Genomic DNA, 27,345 nt, shown 5'->3' on the forward strand with positions numbered 1-27,345 from the left:
AGTAGGATCGCCCGTCCTCTGTGGCCTTGTTTCATTATGTTGATGATATTTTATTAACATCTGATTCTCTTTCAGATTTAGAGCAAGCAGCTCCCTCTCTTCTCCGCCACCTGAAGTCACGTGGCTGGGCGGTGAATGAGGAAAAGGTCCAAGGCCCTGGCTTATCCGTCAAGTTTTAGGGTGTTTTGTGGTCGGGTAGCCTGTAGGCTAATATGGCACAGGGACCCTCATGGAAGATGCTTGTCACGTAGATTGTGAGACGAGACCCTGTAGCGGTGGAGTGTGGGGACAGAGCCCCAGAGAGCAGTTTCCAGGCTCTTGTCCTCATATGGAAAGGTGCTGGCTTGGGTAGTAGATGGCCATCGGCTGTGGCTAGTTGACTATCAGCTGTAGCCGGTTAGCCAATTGGCCACTTATATAACTGCCGCGGCTGCGCTGGAGAGTGGAGTCGGTTGGTTGGTGGCAGAAAAGCAGACAGCAGGTCGCACGTCGTGTGAAACCAGCCTCCAGTGAGACTATAGTGGTATCACTCCCCTACCTGTGGCTCCTTGGGTGTTCCTTTTGGCCTAGCCACATCCTATGTTCTTATGTGGGGAGCGGGAGCTGAGACCCCACAGGCTGCCCCGCACGACAACCCACATTCAGAAGTTCTGTGACTAGGACTTGGAAAGGTCAATGCACTGACTCATCCAGGTGATAAGAATGGAAGTGAGTTTGGAAGTGGCCTATAGATTGGATCCCAGCTCTGCCCTTTCATTACTAAAAAAGAGCCCTAAATTGCGTACTGTTGGGGAATGGTACCAAAAAGAGGTAGTTAAGCTCTCCAGATATACACCCATACACTCACACTGACTGATACCGTTATGTGTTTCCATGACACAGAAGCACAATTAATATGTCAGAGAATAAAATAGGTCTCTCCAAAGTACAATGCTGTCTCATAGATGTATATACGAGGTCTGACAATTAAGTTCACGAACTTGTTGCAACAAAGTTGCTAACCTTTTTTGATATCAGAGGGATTATTCATTATGAATTTGTACCAACTGGACAAACAGGTAACCAAGTTTACTATTTGGAAGTGCTGAAAGGGTGCATGAAAAAGTTAGATGACCTGAACTTTTCATCAACAATTCCTGGCTCTTGCATCACGACAATGCACCAGCTCACACAGCACTGTCTGTGAGGGAGTTTTTAGCCACTAAACAAATAACTGTATTGGAACACCCTCCCTACTCACCTGATCTGGCCCCCAATGCCTCTTTATTTAACTGAAGATAAAGGAAATATTGAAAGGAAGATATTTTGATGACATTCAGGACATCAAGGGTAATACGACAACAGTTCTGATGGCCATTCCAGAAAAAGAGTTCTAAAATTGCTTTGAAGGGTGCACTAGGCTCTGGCATCAGTACATAGCTTCCCAAGGGTAGTACTTTGAAAGTGATTATAGTGATATTCAGCAATGAGGTATGGAGCACTTTTTCTCGGATGAGTTTGCAAACTTAATTGTACGACCTCGTATGTGTGACTATGTCAAATGAGGTCATAAACTATAGTTACCACCTTTCCTAAAGTGTTTTCTCAATGTATTTCTATAAATATACACAAAGATGATGAAATGAGTAACAGAGTTCTAGGATGAAGATAATAATTTCAGAAGGGAAATATGTCAGCTCAACATTTGAGGTAGGGTATATGTTCTTTGAACATTAATCCCATCACTTTATTATGACAGAACTAAGGCATGGACCTGAGGATTGGTGAGGGGGAGAAGTTTCCGCCTTAAAGCTTAGAATGTAAACTCCTGTATTTCCCTATATCTCCACTAGCACCTAGAACAGTGTGGAACACATAAAATGTATTCCACAAATATGTGTTGGTTTCAACCGGTTTTCCCTCACAAAGCCCTCTTATTAACCAACTGGTCCCCCAAAGCTGACAATCCAAAGTCATCTGACCAACCTTAAATTTGATAACTTTATGGTGTTAATTACATGATGGGATTTTCTGGCTAATGAATCTCCTGTGCATCTGTTTCAAAATGAAAATCTATTATATTATTAGAAATACTCTCAGTGTGTAGAAGATGGAGGTAAAATGCAGTTAAAGTCTGAGCTCTTGATAATGCACTGGCAAGCAGAAACATCATGGCTGGACCCAGTAGGAGAAAGAAGAAACTGGGAAGCACACATCTATATCCAATGCTCCAAACCAAAGCCTTCTAGTGTTTAACTCTCAGACCTTTTGATACGTTTGGTTATTCTCAGGTGTGAATGGGAGATTTTCTGGGTAGGAATAGTGGTTTGATTTGGTGCTTAAGTAGGTAAAAAGAGGAGAAACCAATGAGCAATTGTACAATAGAAAACTCCCTGAGTAATGCAGTCCATGATAAAATGTTGCTATTACATGATACAGACTAGTAAAGATATTTAATGTATAAAAATACTTATTGTAAATAATGTTTATAACCAAATCAACAAAGCACTATCACTAAGTCAGATGCCAGAATTTGGCAATAGCTCCTTATAGCAAATTAGCAAATTTGTCAGTGTAATCGTATCTGTTATGAGGAGATTTGGTTAGTTCAGTCATTAAATAAACATGTCATTCATATTTATAAAAGTATAAATCAATTCATCCTTTGGCTTACCCCATTGCATCCTTACCCCTTTCTTCTACCAACAATATTTCCTTCAGAAACATTATAATACTCTATTATTACTTAAGACTATAAACACCATCCTTTACCACACCTTCAACATTGCAAAACCACCAAGGTGTTCAAAATTAATATAAGACCCGGTATCATATTATACCCAGTCTTATAGTGAAATAAGACTGGGTCTTATATTAATGTTTGCTCCAAAAGACGCATTAGAGCTGATGGTCTGGCTAGGTCTTATTTTCGGGGAAACATGATAGTAAGTGGTCCATAAATATAATCTTATTATTTGTCTGTGAGAAGGGGATTAGCTAGAGAGAGTAGTTATCAAAACTTCCACTAACCCATCCTTCTATCCTAATCAGACACTTTGGCTTTCTTTACCCTCTTCTAAGACCCTAATCTTCAAGAAACAGAAAGCCGCTAGATGAAGTCTTGTAAGTTAGATTTCTTAGTATATAAGAGTTTTTCTTATTAGAAATAGATGAAAGCTCCTTGAAGACACCTATAGCTTCTCACCTACACTATCTCATTTAATTCTCACAGGGACCCTGTCAGACAGGTACCACTATTCCCCTTCTAAAGGATGAAGAAACCGAAACTCAGAAAGGTTAAGAAACTTGTCCAAGGCCACACCGCTACTCTTAAAGAAACATGCCGCAATCCGTGAGACTAGCCTGAGGAGACCCTCCTTTGGTACTGGAATCCCCCCAACTCCGCACTCCCCACAAGCTCATTCTCAGTACCCTCAGGACTCTTGCTGCTGCCAACAGACCCGTAACTCTGGAGTTCATACCTCACACTCGAGCTGAGTGAAAGATGGCTCTGGACAAAACCACAGGGCCCAGCTTCCACGGGGCCACACTGCAGGCATGTCTCCCTTTCTCCCTCCTGCTATCTGGAACTCGCCTGTAGGTGGCGCTCTGATTCGCTCAGGGGAACTTAAAGGGCGAGGACATGGGTCACCACCTACCTCCCCTAAACGCCGGTAGTCTCTTGGCCCAGCACTAGAGCCTTGGTAATGTAGACGTGACACCCCCCCCCCCCCCACCCGGATCTCTCTTCCTCTCCTCACCCCTCCTCCCCTCCCACCTCGGGGCTGGCGCGTAGCCGCAGCAGTGAGCCTGCGCTTCCCCCCGAGGTCGGGCTCAGGCGCCGGATCTCCAAGCGCTCTGGGCTGAGCCTCGCGCTCCTGGGCGGCGCTTCGATCCCGGAGCCTTAGGCCTGCCCCGCCACTTCACCAACCCCCCTCCACCACCACCACCACCTTTTGCCCGCAGCTGTAGCAGGGGTGGAAGAATGTGGGAGATTGTGACCCTGTAAGAGCTGGGCTGGGCGGAGCAGCTTTAAAAACTTCTGAAAGGCCTCGTTCAAAGCCTCAAAGGACAGAACTTGGGCCGGAAGGCGGTTTCCACGAAGGGGCCTAAAGGGGGCGGGGGTGCACCTGCAGGGCCAAGAGCGCGCTGCCCGGGATGGGGGGTTGGTTACCCGCTAGCCCTGAAGCCCCCGCCCCGCAATCGCTGCCCGGCCTTGGCCTCCTCGGCCCAAATCCTTCACCGCCTCAGGCGGAGCCTGACGGCCCCTGTGGGGACCCTTGGCTTTCATCCTCCCCGCGGGTCGGCAGCGGGCTGGGGTGGGAGCTTCGGTGGCCCGCGGTCCCTGCAGGGCCTTTCTTCCCTTCGGTCCTTCCGTCAGAACCCGAGATTTTGCAGCAAAATTAAATTCCCGGATTTTAATTCCAATCCACCCGGGTGGGAGCAGGCTGAAGATGTAGGCTTCGTGGTGGAGGAAAGATTCCCATTTCATATCCTACACCCCTAAAAATCACTGGGAAGGGTGAGAAAGATGGGAAAGCAGGAGGAGAGGCCCGCGCTAGGGGAGGCGTGAGGGTGGCAAGAGTCGAGGAGTGGCGGCAGATAGTGACCCCAGCGGTGTCGGGAGTTGCCGCTGTCGCTGAAGAGCCCAGGTTGTGCCTTCTGGGGGCAGATGGGAAGGGACCCCCATCCCCACCCCGGCTTCCTCTGGCTAGGGCAGCTCTTTCATGGACAGAGAGCAGACACGGCCCTCGCGGGGCCCAGAGAAACGGACTAAAGGGATTTTCATTAGTACCTCATTAGGAGAATCTTCATCCTCCAAAGTCCTTCCCATAGAGATTCTTGAATGAATTAGGTAAATGATTTGCTCCATTTGTCATTTCTGAAGACAATTTCTCGGATCTTCTGAAATTGAGCGCTCTAACCGGGAAGCAAACATGTGGAGGCTCCTCTAGGTGGGTTGCCACTACCTGCGGTCTCATTCTTTGGGGATGGCTGAGTGGGTTCGTGAGAACCCGTAGGGAACCGTGTTAGTGGAATTAAATGAAACTGCGTAATTTAGTTAAGGAAGAAAAATAGCCACTGAAAATAGAGTAGTTAAAAAACAAACTACATGAAGTTTATTATTTTGCTTGGAGTCCTTTTCCTTGGTATGAGAAAGTAAAATACATAAGAGTTGGAGTTTTTTTCCAATTAGCATTTATTATACTTTCTCAAGGACGTGAAAGAATTATTTTGGTGAATTTTAAGAACAAAAGTTGCTGACGTTACGTAGGCAGCAACGGTGTGACGGACAGACAGATCGGTAGACTCCGGAAGAGTTTAGTTGCAACATTAACTCTCAAATTCAGTGTCAACTTTATTTAAAAAAAAAAAAATAGGGTGGTGTTTTTATTAACTCATACTTCAGGAGGTAGGGAACACGACCAAAGGAAAAACAGAGCAATGGAAACAAAAAGAGAGGTGAGATTAACTGTAACAATCTGGTGTTCAACGAGTCCCAAGTCGGGGTCCTAATGCAGTGCACATTTCTGGTAGCGTTAACTTTATCCGGAATATTGGTGGGCCTGGTCTCTAAGGACTGCCTAAGAAAGGACAGACAAGAAAAATGCTGTAGCTCTAATGGAAAAGGGGGCCTAAGCAGACGTCGATGCTGCTGCAGCTTTAAAAAAAAAAAAAAAAAACCGGCAGGTGTGCGCAGCAGCCCCAACGCCCAGTATCCCTAGCAATAGAGCTGGGCCGTGGTGGGCTAGAGAAGCAGATGACCCGTTCACGTTGTGACCTGAGTACCTTGCCCTGGCATTTTAGCAGACAAGGACTGGCATGTGGAAACAATCCTCTTTATTTTAGCAAAGCTAAGCGATCGTGTCTTACAAACTTGCCCACTTTGCACTCTCCATATAAAACATCAAAACATTTTATCCCTTAAGACTAAAATGTAGCCTTTAAAACACTCCCAGCAGGGGTTGAAAGCATGTCAAGGGCGCCAAGGCAAGCTTGTGTTGCACACAGGGCAAGTGCAACTTATCAGAGTAAAGAGCAAGAAACTTTGTAAAAGTTAGAATCACCATTCAAAGAGATAGTTTGAGAAGGTGTTACACAATAGCCTGGTAACCACAAGAGGAGCAGAAATACTTGGGGGTGCTTTGGGTTTCCGAAGGGGGGTAATTGAGACTTGGTGCACTATAGTTTGAATGTTTTAAGGTTTACTGTAAGCCGTCCTTATCTTCATGAAGCTAGAAGGCTATACTTTCTGGGCAAAGTATTCTTAGTGATTTTCCCCCAGAGTTATGAGGTCTAAGACCTTTAAAGTTCTCTTGACCTGAAAAAAATCACAGAACTGGCAAACTCTGCAACTTTTCTGTTGAGTTCATTATACAAAATACAAAAACCTTGAGTGCAAAATAATGAAGGTGGTGGTTTCTCCCAGAAAGAAACTCCACGGAGAGTTACTGGAGATGAGGGCTGTGTTAGAGTCCATTTCTTAGTGGTTAGATGGGGTGGAGGGTCTGATAACAAACCTGGCACAAATACACACCTTCATCTATCCGTACTGGCACCCACATTCCCACCCTGGGTCCATACACTGCCTGCTAAATAACAAGAGCTTATCCACTTCAGGTATGTGAGGAGTAAGGCTGATACGGGGTCCAAACCCATGCCCACAAAATACAAAGGGGTCGGGGGTGGCATTTAACTCTCTGGTCATTGGGGGAAGGTGCTATCCCCCAAAAATCTGGTACTTCCAACAAGCAGTGAAAAAACAGCCTTGGAGATCTGTAACCTGTCAGCTCGTGGGGTAGCCACTATATCCCACCAGCCCCACAACCCCACAATATTAGTGCTGTGGTTCAAAAGTTGGAAACTGCGGTTTTTAATTGGGGCTGGGTCCTGCCTTCCCCCTTTCCTCTTCAGTGGCCTCTCTCTCTCTCTTTCTTTAAGCGGATTTGCTTTTCCATGCATCGCTAGCAAGTCACTTTTAGGAAATCTTGCCTCTGCAAAATGTTTTAAACGTGGTGATATATTGCAGTCTTATTAAGTCCCCCTCCAGAAGGGCGTGAAAGGAGCTCTGTGTTCCTGAAAGATTCAGGAACTCAATGAGCTGCGCAAAGGACTGGCCCAAGGAAGGCTTGGAATGAGTCCACTATCCACTCACCTGAAAGCAGGATGTTTTGGTTTTGGTTTTGTTGTTTCGCTTGGTTTTTAGTGCCTAGGAGATTTAAATTCACACAATACTCTCTCCAAAAGTAAACAAGAATTGAACTTGTTTCCTTCATTACAAGACATCCTAGAAGTCCTTCTGAGAGAAGAGACTGCAGAGTTGGTGGAACCACGAATTAATATGGAGAACTAGGCCATCTGGGCCAAGTTCCCCGAGCAAGAAGAAGCGGTGGGGAGGGGACAAAAATTCTCACAGCCACCACTAGGAAGGGGGGTGGTAGTGCAGAGAGCCCCTCCTAAAGTTCACTTATGCGGGGCATCTGATCTTCCTTCCAGGACATCTTGCCCCCGAGCCCGGGTTTCAGCTTCCACCATAAGAGTAAGGGTCGGATTGGCCACGCGTCCCCTCCTTCCCCTAGGGATGTGCCAGGCGGGCAGCCCAGAGCAGGACCCATGCAGGGTTAGCACTGGGGCCAGAGGGCGGCGTCCGGCGCTGTGTATCGCAGCCTCCTCTAGCTGCCTTGCGGTCATGACCTTGCCAGCAGCTCCCGTGCCTCCTGCTCCGTCCCTCCTTCCTCCCCTGAACCCCACCCCTCTGGGGGCCTGGAGTGGGTGATCCATGTCGTCAGAGTTGGAAATCCCCCCAGTACCTCTTAAGCTGGGGGAGTCCCTGAGCCACTAGGAACCGTAATCAGTGAAGTCCTCACCGGGACTCGGAGTTTATAGAACGCTCTGGGATCCCAGGCGCCTGCGGCTTCTGGGTGCCAAGTTGCTGCGGGCGGGAGGAATGAAACTTGCCAGGTTTCCCACCTTTGGCTCCAGAAATTTTTTAAAGTATAGGTGCTTTGGGTTTTCTTTTGGGCACCTCAGCATCTCTTTAGAAGAAGGGGTATGTGCATGTGATAATGATGAAGGGGGAAGAGGAAGGCAAGCAGGAAGGCAGTGCACCCTCTTCTATTGATTTATTTATTTAGGATATTGTGTTAATCAGATTGACAAAGTAAGGTTCAGAGCTTATGCTGGCGCTTGGAAGGACTGAGTTTTCCTCCCCGCGCTCTCAGCAAGACGCTTTTCTGGCTAACAGAGAACTTAACCCCTGCCTGCCGCCCCCCTACACTTGGTGTCAGAAGGCACCCCAAGGGGTTTGAGGCCTGCCAGCCCTGGGGAGGTCTCTGGTAGAACAGTTAGTGCCCCTGGGGCTTCAGGTACCACAGGAGGAAAGATGTGGGGCATTACTTTCCAACAACCAGTGACCTACGCCTGCCAGCACCTACCTTGTTCTGGAAACACCTAATCTCCTCTTCCTCTATAAAGCTTAACGGTAACTCACCTCCAATCCCAATTGCAAACACTAGAAGAATTGCTCCCTTAAGCATTCCATGCCTGTGACCCTTCCGAGAAAGCCTCCTTCACGTCTGCACTCTGGGGGGTCTTTTAAGAGAGGAGAGAAATCCAGGATGTCGCTTTCCCCTTTAAATTAATAATAACACAAAGGGAGCATGCCCGAGATTTGGGATTGTTTTGACTTCATAATTAAATGACAGAGACTAGGCCTGAGGTAACAAGTTGCGTAGGAAAGAACGTATCATAAGAAAAACAGGCAGGCACAGATGCCTTGGAAACTTCTCTCCAAAGAGAACCTTGGCTTCCTCCCACCTGGATAGTCAAGACACACATTAATAAGTAAGCACTCAAAATATAGAGCCAGTCTTACATATCTGCATTGATCTGGTCAAGTGGAGAATTCTCCAGCTTCATAACTGTTGTATGTGTGGAAATGGAGTTTTGGTAGGGAATGTTCTGGCCTTTTCTTAACAATAATAAAGACTGTTGAGCTCCTTACTTTAAGCTGACATCATAAAAGCCAGATAAAATAAAGTGCTTAGAGGTCTTAGTTGAAACCCAGGGGCAGTTCAGAGATCCCTCTATTATATCTGACCCCGCTTTCCCTATGTTTACATTGGAGTAATAATAACCTCTAACATTTATTGAGCTGTTTGTTACATGTGCCATGGTCCATTCCAAGTACTTTAATATGATAACTCATTTAATCCTGAAAACAGCCCTGTGAATGAGTTGCTATTACAATCCCCATTTTATAAGTGTGGGGAACTGAGGCACAACTGAACTAAGTAATTTGTCTATGATTACTCAGCGAGTGCATGTCAAAACTAGCTAGTGGTTTCGCTGTAGCACCCACATTCTTGACCACTCACTACACAGATAAGAGGGGTGTGGAATAGTGGTCCCTCCCTGAGACCCTGCTTGGAGTTATTTTCTGAAAAAGTGGAGAGGGCGTCATTAAGCCCATTAATTTGGTCAATTTGGTCTAGATGGCTAATGTGGCACATTATCCACTAAAGTGGACACTTATCCATTAAAAAGTTATTTTCTCTGAATTATCCAAGTGCTTGAATGCATTTCACATACAGATTATAAACAAGAATATTGAAAATTATTCCAACCCCAAAATCCTTTTGGTTGATTTTTAAAAAATACTCTTTTGCTCTTTTGTTCCTACCCCCAAAAATATAAGTACAAGATTACATTGTCATTCTCAAAGAGCATTCATTATAGACTACATATACTTCAGAGCTGGGACAATAGCAGCTCTTAATATAGACACAATTTTTATCGTTAAGGACTCAGTCATACTGGACTCATCATTTTCATCACCATCAGTTTAAACAGATGCCACCTGAAGAATGTGACCTCTTTTTCTCTCTACATTAACAGCGCTCCCCACCCCATCATCATTCCCTCCTAGATAGAACCATGGAGTGTCACTGCAAAAAAAAAAAAAAAAAATCTTAGAAAGCATATCATTTACTCTCTGCAATTTTACAGATGAGAAAAGAGGGCCGTAGAAAAAGAGACTTGCCCAAGCTAACAGACCATGCCCTGGCTGGAACATAGGACTCCTCACTCCCACTTCAGTCCTCTTCTCCCAAACTAAATGCACCCTTAGAGTTCATAAAGGTACATAAAGATATTTAGACTAAGAGCACACTTTCTAAAAAGTTTTAACAACCCTTTTTTTGACCCAAGATATATAAAAAAAGGGGGCTGTCTTACGCCTTTCTTCCTTTCAGATGTGTTCGTGGAATGTCTTCACCAGATGTTTACCCAAGAAATTACAGTCGCAGAGTCTTCGACATGTGCCGTGCATTTTAAAAGCATTTTAGATCTGAACTCAATTAATGATTTTCTTTTTTTATTAAAAAAAAAGGGGGGGGGGATTTTAGTTTGCCTGCAAGTGATCCGAGTCTTTACAGAGTCTGCGTTAACGTCACTCACTTTCACTCTGGGACGTGCTAGTCTCACAGTCTAGTTTTGTTCAGACTTTATTTTGCTCCAAGCTGCATTACAAGCCAGTTGTCCATGCTGCAAAAGGTGGGGGTAGGGGGTTGGGGTGACGGGCTCTTTTGCTCTTTCCCCCCCACCCCCTCATATACGTGAAGCAATCTGGAATCATTCCACTTGGATCTGCGCGCGCGCACACACGTGTACCATGCATGTGTGGGCGCCTATGGATCTGTGTATACGCGTTTGTGATTTAAAGTGACAGGACCAAGAGCTGGACTGAAGCAGTGAATTATTTTGCGTGATAAATCAACTTGATTGTCTCCACCCTGTACTTCCATTATTCACCCGAGTGCTCGGTGGTTACGGCGGACGTGCACTGCGGCAAAAATGTCCTCGGAGCCGCTAATTTTGTGGCCACTGCGGCAGCTGCGGCGGCGGCGGCGTGGGGGGCGCGAGCACGGATTGATTTTTCAAGATCGGGTCTCCTTCAGTGCAACTCGCCAAATCAGAATCCAGTTAACTGCAGAAGCCTCAATGGATGCATGTGGATTGGGTTTTGTACCTGAGATTTTTTTACATATTTTTTTTCCTTGGAGGGAGGGGCCGAGCTGGTGGTACAGGAAGGGAGTTATACCTTTTCTGTTTTATTTTCCTTTTACGTTCTTTAAAAAAAGAAAGAGAGAAAGAAAGAAAGAAAATGAAAATGGCTACCACCGCTTCCTGAGCACTGGGGAGGCCAGACCTTTGCAGATAGGGAGATGATGCTTTAAATCCTCTTTCTTCCCGCCATCCCTCCCTCCCTCACCCCCATCCTCCTCCTGTCAGCTCTGCGACAGTCAAGGGAGAAAAATGGGCAGAGGCAGTTGTGCGGGTCATTTGTCCTCTCGCTTTTTTTCTTCGGACAAGTAGTCACCAATTTTTTTCTTTTTGCAAACCGGTTATTTTTATTTGGTTTCACATTTTTAATAATACTGTGTCCGAAACATTTTTGGCTTGTCTGCTGCTTAAACACCTAGCGATGCAGCGGTAGAACACGGCAGCTGGGGGTGGGGGTGGGGTAATCTCGTTACCAGATCCATAGAGATCACCTGGGGCAGACACAGCCCAGTGGTTACAGACACCTTTTTTTTTTTTTTTAAGGGAGACGGCTAATTAACAAATTAATTGCCAGATGTGTACTGATGTTTGCGAGTTTTAAAAAAGCACATCCAGAATTTCACTTTCACGTATTTATTGTTGTATTGCTGTTCTCTGTAGTTGAGCATATGGATCATACCAGACTGATGATTTACATTTAAAATGTGGGATTTCAAAGACTTGGGAGAAAGCTTTAGCGTCCCACTTTGTTAGTGGGATAAAACCTGAAAGTGTTTCCAGGGGTGGGAAACATTTTCCACTCAGAAAGGTGCCATTGACATATTTATCCTAGATTTTTCCTTCTCCAGAAGCAGCCTACGAAGCTATAGCCAAATTGGGGGAGATAATTGCAGCATGATGTGTGAGTAATGACACAGTGTTGCATAATAATAATTTAAGCAACTGTGTCTTTGTTTACGGTGATGTAACTTTCCCCAAGTTTGTTTGGGAAACAGCTTAAACTGTTTAAACAGCTTTAAACTGTTTAAGAGCAGAGCTGATTGCAAATGAGTAGCTTGCCCTGAAGAAAGAGAGCAGGATTCAGCCCTCCCTGTTGGGTTCGGCAGTCCCTATCTTTATCTGCAATCCCAACCTGCAGATACCAGGGGCGGGGTGGAAAACGACCCCATTTTCCTTGGAGATTGGGAAGGAAGAGGCCAAGCTGATAACTTGACTACCTGATAAAGTCTGCCTGAATTGCCTATGATATGAAAGAATACTCCTGTTCAAGGCAAATTAAAAAGCCAGATGCAGCAGTGCAGTGAAAATCCAGCTCAGTTAAATGTGAACATATAACATAGTTGAAAAACATCTTTTTAATGAGTGTGTCTCAAGTAGTAAAAATGAGTGCAAATGAATTCAAAACCAACCATCCCATTTGCTCCAACATTTAAAACATATTAAGTTGGGCATGTGTTTGGGCTGCTGTTTCACACAGCCCATGATATATAGACAGCGTACAATTTCCACCTTATAATATCTTGGAGATAGATGGCTATTTTATTTTTTTATGTCTTTTTCACATTTGATAATTAAGTTTTTTTCTTTTACTGTTGAGTTTTGAGAGCTTTTTAAATATATTTTTTAAATTCTTATTTTTATTTTTTCAGTTACAGTTGACATTTAATATTACATTAGTGGCAGGTATACATGGGTATTTTAATTTAGTCATTAGAATAGAGACAAATGAAAGTAGGTTAACATCTAGGTCCACAGAAAAGCGGCCTACCAACCCGAGGAAACCCATACTATCCCAGACAGCAACACCCCCACTGTCCTTTTTTCTTAAAGACCCAGATTCCAGGGCTTCAGAGTTGGGCATGAATTGGATTTATAACTATAAACGTGATATACCAAAATGTATTAATTTACCTATGAATGTATACAAACTAACAAATAAAGAAGTCTTTGTTGGCCATTAGACAGGGCTCTAAACTTGGGGAATGCTCTCTTAAAGTTTATCTGAATTAATACTTTTTGTGATCGCTTCTGTATTAACTACGATTTGCCATTTATAGAGACCCTCTTCCGGCAGGATAGTTGGCATTTTATCACTGCTATTTTTGGGGATATCAAAGTTTTTTTGAGGGGAAAAATCACAAATCTTTCTTATAGGAAAAGTTTAGTAAAATTCTTCATGGGTTGCTGCTTTACAACTAAAGTGAACTAAAGTATCTAAATTCTATAAACATCAATTAAGGTGTTTTCTGAGTGAATTAATAATTTTTTTAAGTACCATAAAATAAGGTAGTAAAAAACTTCAGATTTCCTCATATTGGAATTGTTCTATCAGTAAAGTGCTTTTTCATTTTCAATTTAGAATTGTGTTACATTTTTGTATCACAAACTGTGAAAATGGAGGGTTTTTTCCATTTCAAAGTTAATTCAATTACTTTATCTATACTCCATGGAAGTCTACTATTTTATCTATCATATTTATTAAGATAAATAGTAAGTTATGCAATAAATTTTTAAAAAATTAAAGCAAAGAACTTAGCAAATTGAAACAACTGGAGTGATAAAGTAACAATGTCAAAACAATACAGACACTTGTAGCGCTGTGGGTTTGAGTCATTATTAACATTCAAATTTACAGAAAAAGAAGAAAAGCAAGGATGAGTTTTATAAGCTCTTCAATGCCTTTCCTATTAAGAACGTTTAGTTTGGGAAATAACAGGTGTCTGTATCACTGTTATTATCTACTGAGAAAAACTCTTTCCTGGTGAGACTACCAAAAAAAAAAAAAGATTCAAGTAGTATTTTAAATAGTGCCTATATTGATATTGTAATGAGTCTTTTTAAACATTATCTGTAACATAAAATTCAATTGTCTTCTCAAATTTTGACTTTGAGAAACTAAATTGAACACAAATGGCTATATTTTCACACACACTTTGAAGCAAGTATCATACATATAATTTCAGAATTTACTCAAATATTATACTGCCACATAGGATGTTGGATTTGCTGCAATCTGATGTTCAAATAGAAACTTTTACAAGATGGTCCTAATATATGACATTGGATTTGGAGGGAGAGCAGTGAGGTAAGATGGGCCTTGTTCTTTGGTACAATGTCATGTGTCATATGTTTTTACTGACTTGCAGAAAGTTACTCTGCTCTGGCCTTCTGGCAAATAAGGTAATCCAGCCTTGTCTAGAGTCACTTGTCTCTTTTGACGACCAGATCACCACTTATTTGTCCTGCGTCCCCAGACCTCATGTGGTGCTTGGCTACAGTGGCATTCAGTAAATATTTTCCAGACCTTAATTTACTTGATAGTTCCATTTTTTCTTAATTTTTGATAGTGAATATAAATTTTGGAAGTGGGTAGGACTAGTAGAAATACTTTGGCAGAAAACCAGTTGGGAAATTTTTGTTTCTATATGTTATCTCACGACAAATTAAAATATGTTTGATTTATTGTTATAGTTTATAGCTCTTGGGACGACTAGCAAACTAACAGGAATAATGTTAAAACCAGAAGCACCATTCTTTGGGCTCTTTCTTGAAAAAGTGCTTCTTTTTTTTAGTTTACCAAAAACATATCAAGCACCTTACAAACTTTAAATTTTCAGCTCTCGGCCTGGCTCTATTTGCACAAACGGGCTATTTCAAGGCATCTTTGCCAAACTGAAGCACTCTTTATAATTAGTTCCCCTTGCTCTCATTTTGGTTTTCCTTCCTTGGTGAACACAAAGTAAAAACTATGCCAAACTGCCAAACTTTATTGAAGTAAGTGCCATTCTTTTCAGCATTATTTTCCTGAACATGGCGTTAGTAATTGAATGACCCTCAATATCTGCAATAAACCAAGGCATTATTCTTGCATATTAAACCTCAGAATATTTCCACACAATTTGTTTCTGCATTCATGTGATATAAGATAGAAACCAACTTTTTTTCTTCACCCTTGAAAAACAATGGCCATCAGAGATCATTTGTTGTTTTCATGAGTACACAATTTGTTGATGTAGCACAACTCATAACTTCCATAGTAAAGAAAATGAAGTATATAAAAATGGAAAACAGCATCACTGCATAATTCTCTGATTTTATAATATTACATTATTTATATGAAGAATATTATATATAGCCAAAACTAGACTGTTTGCCTCCCAATTAAGGAAAAATTCCACTTAAATATTAACTTTCCTAAGTTTTCTGCTACAATATAAGGCATTATATTAATGTATGAGTGATTTTTCTAAACAAAAACTGATCTTGTTACTACTTTCGTTAAGCCCTCCGATGGCTCCTCATTAATGTTAGGATAAAGTTCAAAATCTTCAAAGTTGGTCCTTAGGCCCACAGTGTTCTGACCTATTCTTTCGACTTTAGCCTCATCTTGGCACCTGCTCTCCCATTAGGTTGCAGTTCATTTTATGTCTCCTTTCAACTACCACCTTAGCCTTCTACCTCCCCATCCCATCCCCACTAGATAACTCTTATTTATCTTTGAGAAAAACATGATCTGGCATTCAAAAAACGTTTCCAAAATGCATGGATGAACCCATACACCAAAGGAAATATGCAGAATTATAGAACTTTAGAATTTTAAAGGAACTTGCATGTCAGCTAGTTCAAAGATACAATTTTTCAGATAAAGGAAACTGACAGTGGTTCTGATAAGCAATGACTTCAAAGATCACACAATTAACAGGACTGGGACTAGAATCCAAGATCCCTGAGACTCATGAAACCAACTCTATAAGAAAAACAAGTCATTAAATAATTTGTTCATCTTTTTTTCTCCAAAGATAAACTAAGATTGCTCCTCAAAAAATTAAGTATAGAATTATCATATGATTCAACAATTTCCATTTCTGAATTTATACCTGAAAGCATTGAAAACAGGGTCTCAAATAGATATTTATACATCATGTCAATAGCAGCATTTCATTATTCACAATGGCCGAAAGGTGGAAGCAACCCAAGTTTTCATCAGTGGATGAATAGATAAACAAAATGTGGTATATACATACAATGGAATATTATTCAGCCTGAAATAGGATAGAAATTCTGACACAGGATAGAAATTCTGTTACAACATGCATGAACCTTGAAGACATTATGCTAAGTGAAATAAGCCACTCACAAAAGGACAAACACTGAATGATTCCACTTTTATAAGGTACCTAGAGTAGTCAAATTATGGAGACAGAAAGTAAAATGGTAGTTTCTAGGGCCTGGGAATAGATAGGAATGGGAGGTTATTATTTAATGGATAGAAAGTTTCAGTTTGGGGTGATAAAAAGTTCTGGAGGTAGATTGTGATTATGGTTGCACAACAACGTGAATACATGTAATGCCACTTACCTGTACAATTACAAAAGGTTAAAATGATAAATGTTATGTATATTTTACCACAATAAAAAAATTGCCATTTTCTTAAGGGATCTACTACTACAGTATCAGATTTTGTCCTGTCTGCCTACTCTAACCTATACAGGCACTTTTTTGTCCTATAACATTTTTGGTTGACTCATAATCCTGATTCTTAGTCGATTCACAGGACTTTGAGGCAAGCCACCTACTTGTCACTGCTTATGTATCCAACACAACAACAACCCCAATTCTACAACTTCCTTGCTGGAATTCCCTTTGTTGACCCCATTTTGAGTCACCTTATGAAAGAGAATGGTCAATAGAGGCCGAAGAGCTAAATGATAGGGAACGGAAAAGAACGTCTGAACTCAAACTGTCCATGCCAAATGGGTTTTCCAGTTGCCATTTCCTTCTTCGCCATACTATTTTTGGGGGGATGTGATGTGATCTTAGAATGAGTATGAAAAACCCCAGGGCTGGAGGTATCAACCTCAACTGGTTCTCTCTTTGTTGCTGGTTTTCTATAATTATATACACTGACGTCAAGCTAGGTACATTCCTATTCAGCAGTATTGGGAACACCAGTGTCCCTAGCCCAGGGCACTCAAGCTATAGTTGAGGATTTCCTAAAGTAGTCATTTTATAAGGTGCCATCCTTCCCATTCCCTCTGCCTTTACAGTGGCTGGAATCTCCTCCAGGGATTGAGTACAAGGGAGGCTTAGTGGAGATGGGCCTCCTCAGGACAACCCTGGTGTGTGTGGATGTAAGGCAGTAGTGTTGATGGTGGTGGTGGGAGGTTATTTATTAATTTTTTGAGACCTCATAATGTCTTCTTGAATTTGAATTTTATAATCATATGCCTATTGTACATTTGATAAATTTTTACCTTTCCTTTTTAAAATTGATTGCTAGGAAACACAGTCAAAATTATAAGTCAACCCTAAAAAAGTACCTAGGATATTACTGCGTGCATTTTGGATACTAATCTTGGCCTCGATTCTACCTTATTTCTATCTTAATAGTGTCTTCTCTTGATAGATTAGATAGATAGATAGATAGATAGATAGATAGATAGATAGATAGATATAATACACATACACATCTCCACTCTAAAACCTTTTTGAATAGAGGCAGGATAAAAATGACTAAATATCCATATTCTTTATTCTGTGCTGTATTATAAGTAATAGTTGGTGGTATAGGCCTTCATAGAATAGGAACCTAAATTTTTAAACAGTTTCACATTCATGATTTCATTGAATCTTCACAAAACCTCAAGAAGTAAGCAGGACTGATGATATTTACATTTCACAGAGAAGGAAGAGAGAGGGAAATATTAAACTGCTCTAGGACACAAAGAGCAGAAAACAGAGAACCAGATAAGCTCACCGCTGTTGACGCCAAGTTACAGTTCTAGACTATTGCTCTCACCCCCACCGCTCATTTATTTTCCCTGAAAATTATCCTTTCGCTGTCTGAACACTTTCGGGTAAATCTTTCAGGTACCAGCCTAGATTTTACAGCCGTTTCTTAGGTTTAGACAATTGACTGTTTTCTTTCTTGGATCAGATTCACTAACAGTATTTCTTCATTCTCTCAAGCCTCTTTTCCACTTTGATACCGCAGATAGTTATTCACTCCTTTCCCATTCCTGCAAAATATTCTTTGCATGATGTAATGAAACTGGCATTGGAACTGTTAATTCTTAACCAGCTGTGTGGCCATGAGCTGGCGACTTCATTTTGCTAGCTTCTGAGTTCCCTTTCAGCTCTCGTTCTGTGAATTGTAAACTCATACTCCGCTTCTTGTGCTGTAGTCAAGATGCAGATTTCCTCTTTCTCATCATCCTAGCAGCTCATTTGTGTGACATCATCTTTGGTCTTCAGGAACTTCTGCAGTTTATTGTGGTGTGTCCAACATAAGAAAGGTGGGCCTCGGAGGGGGGAAATGAGGAGTTGTTATTCAGTCGTGTCAAGTTTCAGCGATGCTAGATGAATACGTTCTAGAGATCTGCTGTACAACGTAGTGCCTGTACTTAACAGACAGAATTGTGCCCTGAGGATTTGTTGAGAAGGCACATCTCATTTTAAATGTTCTTACACGGAAAAAAGCCAAGGGGGACGGGTCACAAGGAAACTCTGGGAGGTGTTGGACATGTCTATTACTTTGATTGTGGTGATGGCACCATGAGTATTTGTACATGCCCAAACTCATTAAATTGTACACATTAAATAGGTACAGTTCTTCATATATCAATTATACCTCAATAAAGCCGTTTTTTTAAAAAAGGATGGGTCCATGTGTTTACCTTTGATTATCATTAGAGCCAGGTAACCATGAAAATGGTACTTAAAAAATTTAAAGCCTGAACTCTTTCCTAAGCCAGACATCATAGCTAGAGCTTTGGATAGTTCAATTTTCAAAGCCTTAATTTCTTCATTTGTGTGTGAGAGTGACAATGCCTGACCTACTAATCCAGAAGAAAGGTGAAGGTGATAACGCGTGTGGAAGCCCTGTGTAAAGCAAACTCAATGTCCTACTGTTTATACTTAAAATTTCTTCCTACTGATAATGCCAATGTCTTGCATCAGCCACACTTTTGACCCTGTATTTCCTCAGAGTACAAGACTGGAAAAGGTAACCATTTGTTCATCTATCCATTCACATTAATTTACCAAACATTTATTGACGATCTACTATAGAATTTTGCTTGTAGGGCTACAAGGATGAAGGAAGTCATTGCACTTTCAAAGAGCTCACAGTCTAGTAGACAAACACACAAATAAGTAAGTGATAGACAGTGTGAAGACAGCTGTCCTAGAGATAAGTATAAGATTAGAGAGCATGCAGGGGGGATCGACCAATTCTGCTTAAGGGAGTTGGAAAGTAGCATTAAACTGGTATTTTTTGGAGGGGAGGGAATGAGTGGAACAGGGTAAAACTTTAGGGACTTTTGGGCAGAAGAATTCACACAAACAAGGGAAGAGAAGGATGAACACATATGGTGTGTCCTGAAAACCATGAAAAGAAAGAAGTGACTTATTTAGTGTGGCTGGGGTGAAGGGCTAGCAGAAATTGAGGAGAGGTTGGAAAAGGAGCCTGATAAAAAAATCAACTGTATTCTTTACCAAGTTGGGGGAAATTCAGGATTTTAGAGAGAAAACTATCCAAAGATACCATGAGGTTGTTTTATAATCTTGATTATTAGTTATAGTAAACGCTAAGTTGTTATACCAGAGACTTCAAAACACAAAGCTTAAATAAGATCAAGGCTAGAGAAGCATCTCTGCTCCATGAAGTCATTTAGGGACCCAGGTTCCTCTCGTCTTTTGTCTCCTAGGGTATTATCCTGATCTTTGTAATTAAAGTTGGGTCTCTAACATGGCTTCATTACAGCCTTTGGAAAGGCCACACGTTTACAACAAAATTTTTTTTAAGCAAGTGATATGGAATTGGGAGCAACAAATCTGCTTGCATTGTACTGAGAACTTAATCATGTGTCATGACGATCTGCAAGGAAGGCTGGAAAATAGAGGCACTGTTCATCTACTCATATGTATCGAAGAATAGATGGAAAACACATTTGTGGGGACAACAGTCAGCCACAACTTGATTATTTGGGAACATTATCAATTCCTATATTTAAATTTGCTTCTAGTATATCCTTTATTTGAAGTCAGACAATTAATTTTGTGAACTTATCCTAGAAAAAGTGCTACATACCTCATTGCTGAATATCACTATGTTCACCTTCGAAGTGCTGCCCTTGGGAATCTATGCACTGATGCCAGAGCCTAGTCCACCCTTCAAAGCAATTTTGGAACTCTTTTTCTGGAATGGCCATCAGAGCTGGGGTCGTATTACCCTTGATGTCCTGAATGTCATCAAAATGTCTTCCTTTCAATATTTCCTTTATCTTTGGGTAAAGAAAGAAGTCATTGGGGGCCAGATCAGGTGAGTAGTGAAGGTGTTCCATTACAGTTGTTTACTGGCTAAAAACTCCCTCCCAGACAGTGCTGTGTGAGCTGGTGCATTGTTGTGATGCAAGAGCCATGAATTGTTGGCGAAAAGTTCAGGTTGTCTAACTTTTTCATGCAGCCTTTTCAGCACTTCCAAATAATAAACTTGGTTAACTGTTTGCCCAGTTGGTAAAAATTCTTAATGAATAATCCCTCTGATATCAAAAAAAGGTTAGTAACATCATTGCAACAAGTTTGCGAACTTACTTGTCACACCTTGTATTGCCATGTGGGTCCTCTAAATGCCAGTGTTGATTCCTTTGCCAAAACAGTGCTTTGGATGACCTAGGATTTACCCAGGCAAATCAAGAAAATGTGAAATGTATCTCTTTGTTCAACATTCAGCGTAATTCACAAATTAAAATTAAAAATTAGTGTTAGAAATATATTGCGATTTTGAATTATTCTAATTCTGTAAGACTCTGATATTTTAGTCTCCATATCAATCAAGGCCCTGCAGAAGGATTAACTTTTTATTTGGGTCAACAAAGCAGAATTCCTGGAAGAGCCTACTATTTTCAAGGCATAAATCCAGCCTATGTGGAAACATGAGTCTCTCAATGGGGTTAGCAACCCTAAGTCACCCTATTTGATGTGTACCTGAGTTTCAGTGGCACAGTGGGACTGAAGTTACTGGAATGCGAATTCACAGGGTAGGGAGAACCCATATAGTGTAAAGACTCAATCCATGTGAGTTATTGCTATTGCTACTGGTATTATTTTTAAATTATTTAATATTAGTAGGCTTAAGAATATAGAAGTGGCAATTTGTAAGGTAAGGAGAGCCTCTTTCACTAACAGGCCTTATGATGCATCTTGCGGGTATTCGGACTTTAAGGAAAGCCTGGACAAACTGCCCTCCTAAATTGTTCCTGTTGATCAAAGCCCCTGAAAACTAATGTCCATGGTGGGTCTCCCTTGCTTCCTCACATCTTTCCTGTCCTCTATTTTTCCCTCCCTTTCTCTTGCTCATTCATTCCTGCTGTGGTCTTCAGGACTCCATCTTCTCTCACCTCTTTCTAACTGGTCTCTTTGCCTCCATTTGCTAGAGTTATCTTTCTAATTTGCAAATCTTACTTTGTATATCTTTCTTATATGTGTGATGTCTCCCCAATCCCGCAAGTGAAAGTCTAAACAGCTCACCAGGTTCTCCACCATCTTGTCTCCGCCTGCCTTTTCAACTGCATCTCTAGTTACTGTAATGCAAGCTAATACTAGCTAGAGCAACTAGTCACAATTGAATATGTCCCCATTCTCTGGCCCACTGCATACAATTACATCACCGTGCTTTCCCGGGCAGGGCTGCTTTGCCCCTCCCTTGTGCACCTGACAAATGCATACTTCTTGCCCAACACAAATGTCATTTCCTCTTTTTCAGCCTTCTATGAATCTATCTGTACAACCAGGCAAAATAAGTCCTTCTATCATCTGTATACCTATGGCCCTTTATGTATACCTAAGTTGGCAATAGTACTTATCATATTACATTATTATTTACCTTTGTGTCTTGTCTCTCCCATTGGACTGAAAGCTTCTTGGAGTCAGGGATAATGTCTTATTTTCTGTATCCCCAGCTCTTAGTACATTCAATGTGACTGGAACATGGTACATATTAAACAGTAATATTATTATTGCTACGGTATACTGAATACACATAATGTACTAGATAATTTACATATGTTATCTGACTATCTCCCATTTTCCAGATGAGGAGTCAAAAGCTTACAGAAGTTAAATAATTTGCTTGGAGTTACATAGTCGGCCCAACATTAATACCTATATTGGACTCCAAAGCTGTTGACTAGATGGAGATATAAAAGGTCAATTTGGAAATGGTGCTAACCTACCACTTTAAACTGAGTAAATGAACTACAGACAATGCAGACAAAAATCACTGTTACCACCTACTGACAAGGCCTGGCTTGCTTAGCATTGGGGATTATTCAGACCATGGCATCTACAGAGCAATGCAATGCAAGTTGATACCTCTTGTGTATTTCAAAGGCTCTTAGCTCTTGACAAAACAGTCCTCCATTCTCACAATAAGTTGCTCTCCTCTTTTACAGGTGTTATGTTATCATCTCAAGGTCACACAGCCTATCTCCAGCTGAACTAGGGCCAGAACTTTTTTGGTTACTTAAAAAAATTTTTGTTTTTCTCTTTACTTAGCTACCACATTCCACCAAGTGTGTTTCTAGGGTGAAAGTAGTATGCCAAGTGGAAATGGATGTTCAGCGAGGCCAGGATTAAATGCCACAGACTTTTTAGAATAAGACAATACCTGAATCTATAATGGACAGTCCAGCAACGCTTGTCTAACACCAAGGGCAGCCACAGGACTGTCCTTCCCAGTAATGCTCCATCAGTTAGCTAGTTGTAAAGTGCAAGCCTAAAGCCAAAATTGTGGTTCAAAATAAAATAAGAGGTTTCTCTAACCTCCAATTTAACTGTGCAAGGTCCTGTTATTAATTAATTAGGTAACTTCACCAAGAACGGTAGAGCAAATCAGACAACTGCCAGGTTGCTTCCTATTCCTCTTGACTTCTTATTGGATAATTTTTATCAAGTGAGCTAAGCACATATTTTCCTGTAACTCAGTTATTCAGCAAAAAACATCCTAAGCTACCTAACTGACGCAAAGCAAACACTTAAAAAAACACAACTGCAATAGCCTGGTTGTGATGCTTTCCACTTAAAGGGACACTCCCTCCCTTTAGAATTGTGACCCCACCCCTGCACCAATAGCTAGTTTGTTGTTTAAAATAAACACAGAAGAGGTTAAGATTGAAATCTCCAGATCACATTGTCTTATAGCACCTGGGTTAATGCAGTAAGATTCAGTGAGATGAAGGACCTAATATTCCAATAATTATCTTAAAAACAACCTTTTGCATCTTAGAGCTCTTCTCTTGGGGCTGGGAGATGGAGGGATGCATTAGTTAAACTTTGTGGAACCCAGGTTTGTAAGGATATCAACAAATTAGATGTTGGCAATTAAATTAGAATTTCACTGCATCTCCTGCTTTAAAGGAACAGCTTTATTCTTGAGGGAGCCCACCTAACAATTTTATGTTCAGTCCTCTGCAGAGAACAGAGCCAATGTCTTTTCCTTCATGAACCTGGAGTAGAAGCTTTATTTCACTGTAAGTTCTCTGTGACATTTTGCACTCTCTTGATTTAATGCACCAAAGAGGATCTTTAACTCTTGGTCTACACCAGTGCAAATAAAGGTTAAATCTCTCGCTAACCATCATGAACCAGCCTAATAACTCACGAGAGGCTATGGAAAAAGAAACCGAGAAAGCAGGTGTACAGAATTGATTAAAACGTGCAAAACCTGCACAACCCCAGGCAAAGGTACTATATTCTCCCAGCTCCCTAGCACCGGCTGCGAGGTCCCCAAACAGAGGAACTTCTGCGCCAAAAACACGTTCCTGCGACCCAGGCCTAGTAACACTGGGGCTTTTCTTCCGAACAGTGTCCCGACCGGAGCTTGCGCTAAAAGCCAGGACGCCTATTGGCCACGCGCCGTGGGGGAGGAGGAGACTGGCGGGGAGAGAGACGGGAGGAGGGGAGAAGGGGGCAAGGCCTTTTCCCTGCCCCCTCCTGGCCCCCTCCGCGGGCTGCCGCCGGCGTCTCGTGCGTGGTTACTATGCAAATTGCAGCGATTGCGGAAATAAACAAGGGGATAGGGAGAAGAGAGAGGGAGTGCGAATCGATTGCAACTTCTTCAAAGTCTCGTACAATCCAAAGCACACACGGCAAAACCAGAAAAGAATCTGAGAACCAGCCAGCCCGGGTTGGACCGCTTTCAAAAGAGGAGAGACAGTGAGAGGCAGAGAGCGCGCATTGCAATTGCAAAAGCCTTCTGATTTGGAGTAAAAAAAAAAAAAATTCTCCAAGAAGCCTGCAATTGGCCAACAGCTTTTAAAAAAAACCTCTTCCGGGTTTTCAACGGTTCCAAGTTTATTTAGATTTGTTTTTAATGCAAAAAAAAGGGGACAACAAATGAAGCAATTCGTCTGAACATTTTAAAGTTTCTCACGTACTCTTTTTACATTGCAATGGTACGTGGTACATCTTAAACTTTCTATTTTGCGTTTATATGATATGCGTTTTATAAACAACAATAATGGTAGAATGATTTTGTTTAATGGCTTAAGATTTTAAAATTTCTCTAGCTTGCATATGCATTTAAGTGATTGCTGGGTAAATGTCTATTGTAATGGTTTTGTTTTAAAGATGTAGCTTTGTGGATGGTTTTTTCTTTTTGCTGTGTGCATCAGAGACTGGGTTTCCTTTTTTTCCCCGAGTTTTGAAAAAAATTGCTGAGCTTGACAGATTTTTTTCGTCCTAGCGCTTGCACGGTTCCAGAAAGGGGGGGGGGGAATCCTCTACGTGCTCTGTTCTGTAAAAAGACGTCTGGCCTCAGCAGTCAACCTAGCCCGAAAAGAAATGTCTGGACCCGGAGAATAATTGACGATTCGATCGTCTAATCAATGGGACAACATGGGAGATTGACAAAAGCTTTATCCAATCATGAGGAAGCTTGGGTGTACAGTGGTTCGCAATAGCCAGAGGGGGCGGGGCAGAGAAGATCTGAAGTTCTCTGCGGCCCTGAAGGGGATAGTGTGGTTCAAGCTGTCAAAGCTACAAGCTCTTCCGGATTTAGCAAACACAATAGGAAAGAGTTTTCGAGTTTAAAATAACAAAAACAAAACGGGGGGATTTTTGCATGAATCTTATGCCTTCTTCACTGCCCTTTTGGAAAGAGGTAGAAAAATTCTGCTAGAGAAATATTTAACTTAGCATTGTTATTTTTAAATTCAGAGAAGTTGACTGTTGTAGGTGAGGTTCAACTTCTAAAAATGTGTGACTTAAAAACTTCCCTGAACTATTGGACTGTAGTAAGCTTTGGGAAGTAATATATTGCATACTCAGCGTTACAAAACGTCTCTCTCTGATTAGCTTAGAAACTGTGGCTTTTCGGGAACTTTGGAGGAATAGGCAAGCCTCCCTTCTTGAACTGTAAACTGCAGTTTTAAGGAAGAGAGAGTGTTGCACAGGTGGACCGACAGCTGTGTTTTACATTTAAAAGGCAGAGGGGGAGAAAGAGTGTTTTTTCCTTGACTTTTTTTGAATTCTGCTGTTTAAATATATGTTCGGTAGCAAATAGGGTATTAAGACTGGCCAAGTTCACATTTCTTCTTGTTACCACAACAACTCCTGTGGAGGGTATGTGTGGAAGATTGCTGATTGGCTAACTCTTAGCTGGAGTTTGGCCTCTAGGACAAGTCTTTGACACCAATCCAGTGGAAACCAACTGCAGTAGCTTGTCTTGGAGACAGTAACTGGCAGCCTTTGACTAAAATATATCCATCTCTTCCTTCCCTCTAAGCAGTGTAGACACCTAATTCTGTTGGGAAGTGAATGGAAAATAATATGGGCTCTTTCCCATCTTTGTATTAAATTCCCATCGAACTATTTCCCAAGGCTTTAGGCTTTCTAATCAAATCTGGTTTGGAAATTTGATGTAAGAATCCACTTGGATGCTCAGTTCAGCAATATGATTCAATTTAGAAATATAAGCATATAAGAAAAATCTGCGCACAAGTGACCAGCAGGTCAAAAAAACGAGAGAAGAATGTTGGAAAATGCTAGTGATAAAGGTAGTCTTGGTCAGAACTACAGTTAATGGTGTTGTCACTTATGAACCCCAATTTTATCTTTACTGCTTTGGGCATTAAAATCTAAATCATATTAATAAGAACTTCCTATTAGGTAACCTCTAAAATGAGGGGTATTTGAGATGTACTTATAAGTGAAACCTTATTGACGTAATTTATATATCTAAGAGGATTTCACTAAAACTGGCAAGGTAACATTTCTGCAAATAAAACACAGTAAATGCAAGGCTGGGCTCTGTGCCAGGAAGAATATGGATAGCTGAGAGCATGACAGGAGCCTCCTTTGCGCAGAGACAATCCCATTTCAAGGCAGCCTCCCAGCACTTGCAAAATAAATGATTGGAGCGGTTATTTCCAATAAGGGGTTTATCCTTCCTAACAATGGGTCATTTATATGATTGCAGTAAACTAGTTTTTGTACTTCACCTGTGTTTCCTACACTGTTCTATCTTTTCTTTCTTCTTTCCTCCCTCCCTTCTTCCCTCTCTCCATTCTCTCTCTCTCTCTCTCTCTCTCTCTCTATCTTTGTGAACTCTGGACAAGGATTTACTTTTGCAACTTGGGAAGAGGGGAGAGAGTTGGAAATGTTTTTTACCCCCAGACTGCCTTTTGAGGAACATCTGTTTCTTTGTGTGTTTAAATTTATGCCTGTTGGAGAGAAAGTTACCAGAAGCCTTTCTGTAACTGTAACTCTTCTACTGTATTTTTCTCAGTCCTGTTTCCAAAGGCTGTAGTTGGAACTGTGCTTTGTAGTGTTTCCCCCGCCTCTTCCCCCACCTCCTCCCCGCCGGGGAGGGAGCGGGAGCTGGCGGAGATAGGAGAGAAAGCAGGAGCGGATGTGAAGGGCTTTGGTGCTGAACTTGGATCCAGCCCTTGCCTAGAGGGCGCAAACAATCGTCCCATATCCAAAAGTCTTACGAAAGGCGCCAAAAGTTACTTAAGATAATATTGCTAACCGCAGAAAGCTGGAAATCGCGGGCACATCCACTGCTGCAACAAAAGAAGTTTTAAAGTAGAAATATCAGCATTAAATTACTTTTCCCCATTTTTTTTCAACCAGGGCGACGTGCCAGTCCTTTCTTTTCTTTCTTTTTCTTCTTCTTTTTTTTTTAATCTTTTCCTTTTTCTTGAGATTCAATTAAAAGTAAGAATCTTTGCTGTTTTGGAAAGAGGCAGATGTAAAGTCTATCTTTTATTACATGAAAAGAAAGATTTTAAACTGCTCTTG

General features: G+C 41.5%; 1 protein-coding gene and 1 long non-coding RNA gene across 7 annotated transcripts in view; one reads left to right on the plus strand and one right to left on the minus strand.

Moving 5' to 3' along the window:
* LOC141572107 (uncharacterized) overlaps nucleotides 1-5,294 on the minus strand; it is a 140,424-nt gene extending 135,130 nt beyond the window's left edge. Inside the window, exon 1 of the long non-coding RNA XR_012497236.1 lies at nucleotides 4,775-5,294. This is a non-coding gene — a long non-coding RNA (uncharacterized LOC141572107). The remainder of the gene's footprint in view (nucleotides 1-4,774) is intronic.
* Nucleotides 1-27,345, plus strand: part of NFIA (nuclear factor I A) — a 561,924-nt gene that overhangs the window by 173,556 nt on the left and 361,023 nt on the right. Inside the window, exon 1 of one of the 6 annotated variants that reach the window (XM_074334809.1) lies at nucleotides 24,345-24,497. The exons of the other annotated variants lie outside the window; for them this stretch is intronic. Coding sequence (XP_074190910.1) covers nucleotides 24,495-24,497 — 3 coding nt within the window. The 5' untranslated portion in view covers nucleotides 24,345-24,494. Of the gene's footprint in view, nucleotides 1-24,344; nucleotides 24,498-27,345 lie in introns of those variants that run through there. 6 annotated transcript variants of the gene reach the window in all.

Source organism: Rhinolophus sinicus, linkage group LG06, assembly GCF_036562045.2.
Source record: "Rhinolophus sinicus isolate RSC01 linkage group LG06, ASM3656204v1, whole genome shotgun sequence".
NCBI classification, from domain to species: domain Eukaryota; kingdom Metazoa; phylum Chordata; class Mammalia; order Chiroptera; family Rhinolophidae; genus Rhinolophus; species Rhinolophus sinicus.